Genomic DNA, 7,702 nt, shown 5'->3' with positions numbered 1-7,702 from the left:
TGGTTGGTTTCGCGTTGCGTTCTTTACTGTTCTTTAGCCTTTTCAGTCTCAATATGTCCATGCCAATTCTTGTAACACATCATGTGTTGATACTGATTGCTTTAGTTTGTCTCAAAGATGTGTTTAGGTTCCAAAAGATATTAAGCAATCTGAAAGCAAGTGATCATGTCTGGAACTAACCAGAAACATGTATATGTCAAATTTCTTTTGTTTTGCATTGTTTTTTTTTCACTCGTTTAATTCCCCCTTTTTTTTATGCTCTGGTATTTATTTTCTTGCAGTGCACTTTGCACAAAAGCTATGCAGGATTGTCTTTTTCAGGTTTTTGAATGGGAAATTGGTCTGATAAAAAAAAAAAAGAAATTTTGTAAGGAATGAAGATTAAGTTTTGGGTTCCAATAGTATCTGAAATTAGGAGTTTGATTAGTATTAGTAGTCACTGGGAAATTAAATTAAAGCCTAATTTTTATACATGGCTGATAAACTTTATAACAGATGAGAAGTGAAGAACAACAACTTAAACAGAGAATTAGATGGTAATGCTACAAAGAAGGTTCAATATGTCTTATATTTCTGGTCCTCTTTATCTACCATTGGTTGCAACTCTTCAATGTAAAGTATGACCCATAGTTTAGGCTAATACTGTAACACCATAGTTTACTCTCACAAAAGAAGGCTATATGAATATATGAGAGACGAGTAATTATCTCATCATATCGGATTATGATTATTGGTTTTGTAGTTGATATATGATACAAATAAATAAATAAATAAAATTATTCGTGAATAGAATCAAAGAGTATGATGATGATCGTAGGTGAGAGATCACATCATAGTTGACTCATATGTACCATAATAAGATTTCATCGTTGACTATGTTAGGCATATCAAATATAAAAAGATGGTAATATCTCCATTTAATCCCACTCCATTCGAGCTCAATTGGCATCATCATCGTTAAGTAGCTTTGAGAGAGTACAACTCATTATAACTGTGTCTGCGTGGACCTCATCTCATTCAAGACCACCACCACCACCCCAAGCGCCCAGTAATTTAATGGCAGGAGTGGAGCCGTCGTGACTCTTCCTTTACGTCGGAGACGCGTTAGGCCCGCGTTCGTCCACCTGTAAAGCCTCTCTCCCATCTCGCCTCCTCTCATAAGACCCTCTCTCTCTCTCTCCCTCCTCGACCTCACCCTGTCTGATGGGTACGGATAGAAGCCTCGCATGGGACTGCGGCAGCTCCCTTTACGACTCCTTCGAGCTCAAGTCCTTCATGCGGCAACTCGACTCGGCCATCGCCGCCCGGTGCATGTCCATGCCGCACCTCTCCGAGACGCCTCCACCGGCACTGGCGCCCCCCAGAAAGAAGCGATCCAGGTTCTCCAGATCGGTGCAGAAGCTCCTCCGCTCCGTGCTCCGCATGAAGTCCATGTTCGGGGTGCAACTGCAGTCGCACGGGCACCAGGAGCAGGCGCTGCACGCCGCATACTTGCGGTCTGGCCCACTCGAGTCCATCCCGGAGGTCTGTGAGAAGGAGACGGCCTCGCCGGAGACCGATAGACTGGTGAGGAAGACCGTGTCGGAGCGGTTCACTGCCTCGACTGTGAAGCCACTGGCACCCATCTCATGACGAAGATTTCGTTCCTTGGGCCTGCTTCTGGTTTCTACTAATGATCCCGAGCAGCTACTATTGTTCCAGTGAGAGGGAAGAAGCCGGGGGGTAGTTTGGACATGGGGAATTTGACCTGTGGGCGATAGATAGAGGTCACGTTATGTGTGCAGTGTTCTCGTGGGTTGTCTTGTTCTTGAGGTAGATGAAACAAAGGTGATGTCTATTAAATGTACACAGTAAAGATTAAAGAAAAGGTGATTGGAAGATGATGTGATGGCTAATTTTATTTTGTTGTGGTCATAATATTTTTGTCATCAGTGCAGTCTCTTCTTCTTTGGAGCAGTAGAATGAAATGTTTATGATGATGTTGATCTTTCCTAAATTACATATTGATGGGACCTATTGCACTAATCTTGTTCTGTGTGCATGAATCCTTCTCTATCTACATTGATCCTTAATAGATTCCACATGGATGGGACCTGTTGCACTAAATCATCATCCTTTTCTTCTATGTTAGATTTCTCATGCACCTTTGTTTCTTTCCTAATTACATGGCTCAGTTTTTGCATCTACTGCAATGGAGCTCATACATGTTCTTGATTCGTTTGACCCGACGACAAGCATACATACTGATGACATTCCAAGGAAATAGATTTATCTTGAGATGCTGGAGTTCCAATCACAAGCGTCACACTACGACTATGTTCTACTACAGAGTACATCATCTCTCATCTACACACTGCTAATTGAAACACCAAATTCAAGTTAAAATCTATAGCAAAAAAGCAGCAGCAGATGCCATTGCAAATTCTACTTATGTTATAAGGGAAGAATTCCTCAAAATGATTGAGAAGGGGCTTCACGTACTGCTCTGCTTCTCTGTCGGTCACAGGTTATGGAGGAAGCTCGAAGCATCGAAATGGAAAGCTGGGTCGAAACCCACTGAGTCAAGCATGAAGGCGATGTCCATGGCGGAGGAGGTGGCTGCTGAGGTCGTGGCAGAGATGAAGTCACTGAGGTCGGACTCTGTTATATGCAGAGGTGGAGCCTCTCCGAAGCTGCTCGCCCGGCATGGTGATGGCGAGAAGTGCTTTGATTCCGAGGTTGCAGGCGAGGGGAACGCAGCCGAGAAGCTGCCCATGAACTTGTTCTCTGGGGTTGGGGGCGTACACAAAGTGCTCATCGGGGTCGAAGAGAAGGAGAAGGGAGAATTCTGGTCTGGGTCTTCGAAGCTCGAGCCTTCTGTCTTCACCTTCAGGCTGGTTTGGAAGCTCAAAAGCAGCTGCTGGTCTTGACGAGGACGCTGCTGGCTTTGGTGGATGTCTGGTCGGTGCAGGGCCGAGGTCGCGACGGTTCGCGGCTTCTGGGGGCAAGTGTGCTCTCCTCGGTACGTGATGTCGAAGACGGAGGGGTCGTCGTCGGATCTCTGCACTTGCTTCATGGCGAAACATCCGACGGTGTTGCGGTGAGTGCATCTGAAGTAGCCTCTGCAAATAGTGGCCTACTGTGAGCACCGAGGGAAGAAAGGGTCGAAGAAGAAGAAGAAGAAGAAGAAGCTTTGAATGGTAACCTTGGGTACTTGGCTCCAAGGATCTCCTTCTGCCCGTACTTTCTCCAGCTATGGCCGTCGTCGAGCCCATCCACCCCTTCGCTCGACGAGATTCGAATCTGGCTGGTCCATTTCGGCAGAGTCTTCCTGCACATCCATGATCCAGTAAGAAACCTCCTCTGCTTTGAAGTAGAAGAAGCTCCCCGCCCCGAATCGATCTCTCCACCTACCTCTTCTTGCACATCTCCCTGCGCTCCTGTTCCTTCAGGGCCTTGTCGGAGTTGTCGCTCCCGCCGCTGTTGGAACGCGGCGAGTCCAACGCTGCGGCGCTGGCGCCGGGCCCCTGCCGGAACCGCTCGGGGTCGATGGATTTGGCCATGGAAATAGCCCGCTTGAAGTGAGACTGCGCCTGCAGCACGAGCTGCTTCTTGTGCTCCACAGGCGAATGCACATCGAGGCACGCTTCGAGCTGCCTCAATTGCTCCTCCCCGTGCATTAGCACCTCGACGAGCGAGCTGAGGTCCATCGCCCACGTCCTAAACCAGCTCAGCTATAGAACAAGAAGCCAATGCTGTGTCTGATGCTTCCACGAGAGCAACAGCCACATGGATTCACCGGTAGTGCCGCTCTCCGTCTCGCTCCATTCCAAGGAAGGAGAAGAAGGATGACGCAGATAAAGAAAGGATGTGAGTGGGATCTAAACCTGACGAGGGGGGAAGGATTATAACGAGAAGGGTAGGGTTTGTGCCGATGACGGGAGATGGAACTTTGACTAAGACCAGGAAGTGCTTTTTTCTTTTGTTCTTCTTCGTTCCTTTCATTTGCTGGTCAACCAGAGACCGGTCGTTGGTCAAAGGAGAATAGGGATTATGAGAGAAGGCTTTGTGCTGACCGATTCAACGCTCAAATCTTAGAGAGAGAGAGAGAGAGAGAGTCGAGTCAAATGGGGAAGAAGGGAAGAAATGGCTACGAATCTTCAATCTATCTTCGTTACCGCGTTCGGGATAGAGTTGGGAGAGAGAGAGAGAGAGAGAGAGAGTGTGTGAAGTGGTAGCAAAGTGACGTCAAGTGCAGCATTTTAGCTTACGTTGCGGTGACGAAAGGAGCAAACCCTTCGCTTCACACGCGAAACACAACTCAGCTTTTCGTATTATATATTCATAAAAACATATATATATATATATATATATATATATATATATATATATTCCTGCAATCACAGGAAAAATCAACCCACACAAATTGTCTTTTGCTTCCATAATTTGTTGTTATTTGATATAATCATTTGAGCCATTATATATATATTAAAAAAATCTTAGAGATTAATAATTATGAAATAGATCAAAGAATTATTTCATAATCCTTAGATTTTCTATTAAATTTTCTATTTTATTTAATAAAAATAGAATTATCTCAATTAAAATCTGAACATACATAAGGTATTTATAAAAGAAATGAATCTTAGATCATAAAATTTTCTACTTCAATTTATGATTCCAAACTCTCAAGTAATTCGAATCGACTATACTCTCCAATCCCAATATTATCATTTTATTTTTTTTAAAAAAAATAAATATTTTATTCTTACGTGCATCCATCAATCATATTCTCATGATCCCATAAAACATCTTTTTCAACTGTAAGGTGGATTAATAGAAAATGATGGAATCATAATTTTGTTGTCTATATGGATACAACTGATGAAAGCCACTATTTTTTCCTTTGAGAAACACTGGAAACATTGGACCAGTGATGATTGTTCTCAGGAAACTCCACAGAATTGAGGATTTCCTTCACAAACCTCCAAATGCATGGAGTCATTTTAGGAGAAATTTTGTCTCTGTGATAGTTTCCACTAGAAATTATTGGGTTGGAAGAACATCAACACTTATACCCTTCTGCTTTCAACAAAAGCTGCTTCTGCCATGTTCATCATATTTTCCATGATCAGCTGTAGACCTTTTCCCAAAATTCTTGGTAGGAATTTATGCAACACATATCAGTAGGCTATGTAGGCTTGGAATCTGCATCAAAGAAGCAGGTAGCATTTAACACAGTTCTTCAGAATTGTGATGAATTTTTGGACCTAAATCATGGTTTGACTCCAATATCATGGTCATTCAAATAAGCTCCTTCTCTGTCATGTGCAGAGAAAATTATATCTTAAGCTCCTCTAGTAGTCTTCACTGAATCACAGGCTTCTCTCTTCCACATACACTGTATAGTACTTCTTTAAAGAAAACAGATAAGCATCTGCACCACATATCTTGCATGACCAGTGAACAACTTAAATATTGATTTGACTTTTTGATGGTGATTCATTTTAATGTTTCTGACAGACCAATTTAAGCAACTACAGCACAATAATCCAACTCGAGCAATTTTCAAAACATAGAATAGTTGTCCATCAAATTCTACTGCAGAGGCAGTCAATAGAAGTACACAGATACACAACTCATGTTTCTTATCATATCTGATACTGAACAGTCACTAAGCAGAGACTGTCTGATTCCTTTTACACAGTGGTATACCTAAGTATAATGAAGTGGGAGTTTGGTGCCATGATGTCTTTGTTCCAAGTTTCAACCATCAACACTACAAAAGGAGGTTGCAGTCAATAACTCTCTTCATTGAACATGAGGTGAGGAGGAAGAAGAAGCAACTGGGATCAAAGTTGATTTCAAGCCTTGTACTGCAGACAGTAAGGGAGATGCAGTTTCCATGACCAGTTCAAAGCTCTTAAAGGGGTGGAAATGGTTGGTAAGACTGCAAGGCTGACTGCATGATGTGTGAGGAGATATATAATATGTGCAGGAATCACATGCACATATTAAATGGTGACATTATCTATCATAGAGAGACATAATTTAAGCTGGATTGAGATTAGCATGCAATAAAAAAAAAAAGGCCTTCAATATATATATATATATATATATATATATATATATTCTTTTAGCTCTGTAAATTCTTCTTGTGGATATTAGGCTTCCTAATTCAAGCTGAATAGGAGTTTAGTTTAGTATCTAATATACATATATGTAGAATCAAGAAATAGGTTATGAAATGATCCTTATTCATCGAGGAGATGAGTATTTATACAGATTTTGAGGGAGAAATTTTTTTTTAATCAATCACTAAAATAACGTAATCAAATTAGCTCTTCAAATTTGTGATTGATCTTTTTGAATATAAAAAAATAAAGATATTATATGTGTGTCTCTACCATGATCTTCTATCATGTTCTATCATTATATATACTTTGTTGGATATCAATCAATTAGTTCAGTTAGTAAAAATTTTGATTACTTGTTAATAAGTTCTTGGAATCAAATCTTGTCTTCACTTTTTACTCTTTGCATCATATAAACAATTTGTCAGAAACAAATTTAGCATCTATATCTAAAGAACTAAAATAAATATAATAAATTCATATTTAAGATCAAATTAAGATTAGATTCAAGTTTAGATTTTGACTATCAAAATTAAATTTCTTAATGAGTCAAGCTAAGCTGTGTGAGTATCTTTGTATATGGGTCTTTTAAACTAAACATTATTATAATTTTATCGGTGTTTGTCATAAAAATTAAAAAAGAAGTAAAAACAATAATATCAATAATAATAATAATAACAATAACAAGCCATAATAATATTATTATATGGATCCTCAACTTTGGCTATTGAAAAAGATTTGATACATTGTTTATTACTACTCTTTCTCATGGCAACTGTCAATCCATGAAAGCTTACTCTTGAACATATCAATTCACCTACCATGGATACATACATACATATATATATATATATATATATATACATACATATAACCTTGTGGCTATGGCTGTTCTCCATGAAACCAGGCCATGTGTTTGTGGACATGCTCTGTCCCCCTCTCCTGTCTCCAACAATTGCTTGGCCACCTCACCCCACTGCTCCCCTTTCCATTGCCAAAAGAGTTGACACCTCTGAGTTCATCCCACAAACATCAACTTCAGACTGCTACGCTGCATTCACATCTGTCTCCTCTCACAGTTCATGCAACTGTTAAAAGCTCACCCCTTGGAAAGTTCCCTGCGACTGCACACTACATCCTGGACGGACTGTAGCCCCCATCTCTTGTGGTGTTCGCTGCGAGACCTCTCCCTGTGCATCATGTGGAGAGCTCCATCATTGCCTCTGCACAGCAACAACAACAACAACAACTGATGGAGACCTTTCGAGGTGGTGATTGATGGGCTTGTCGATGCTGCAGTGTAATGTGTATTGTACAACGTGGGCACGGATTCCATCTATGAGACTGCTCTTTGCACCACCACAAGCCTTTCTTCGTTCTAAAGTCCCCAGTTTCCGATCAAGCAGAGATATCCTGCGGAGCATACACGAAGTCAGTCGATTATGTTAGCATCTCCGATTCTGTGCCTGGATTTGGACTAAATCCACCGGACTTTAAGGTGGTGAAATCGATTAGTCTCGATGCAGATTGCTGGCCTAATTCTTTTGGCCTGTCTCGAATGGGATCTTTTCTTCTGCGAGCTTCTTCTT

At 41.3% G+C, this 7,702-nt stretch overlaps 2 protein-coding genes across 2 annotated transcripts; one reads left to right on the top strand and one right to left on the bottom strand.

Moving 5' to 3' along the window:
* The first annotated feature begins 1,071 nt into the window (after nucleotides 1–1,071).
* On the top strand, nucleotides 1,072–1,880 carry LOC135614415 (uncharacterized). The gene has a single exon (XM_065111779.1). It carries the CDS (start codon nucleotides 1,204–1,206, stop codon nucleotides 1,630–1,632), a length of 429 nt encoding a protein of 142 aa, XP_064967851.1. The 5' UTR covers nucleotides 1,072–1,203; the 3' UTR covers nucleotides 1,633–1,880.
* A 367-nt stretch (nucleotides 1,881–2,247) lies between these two features.
* LOC103987058 (transcription factor WRKY19) lies at nucleotides 2,248–3,873 on the bottom strand. The gene is made up of 3 exons (XM_009405246.3): nucleotides 3,394–3,873; nucleotides 3,185–3,310; nucleotides 2,248–3,101 (listed from the first exon to the last, which is right to left on the bottom strand). The coding sequence occupies exons 1-3, from the start codon at nucleotides 3,687–3,689 to the stop codon at nucleotides 2,501–2,503; spliced, it is 1,023 nt and encodes a 340-aa protein (XP_009403521.2). The 5' UTR covers nucleotides 3,690–3,873; the 3' UTR covers nucleotides 2,248–2,500.
* Between the last annotated feature and the right edge of the window lie 3,829 nt (nucleotides 3,874–7,702).

This window comes from Musa acuminata, chromosome BXJ2-6 (genome assembly GCF_036884655.1).
Source record: "Musa acuminata AAA Group cultivar baxijiao chromosome BXJ2-6, Cavendish_Baxijiao_AAA, whole genome shotgun sequence".
NCBI lineage: Eukaryota > Viridiplantae > Streptophyta > Magnoliopsida > Zingiberales > Musaceae > Musa > Musa acuminata.
Note: the sequence above shows the minus strand (reverse complement) of the source record. Positions and strands in the feature narration are given on the sequence as shown.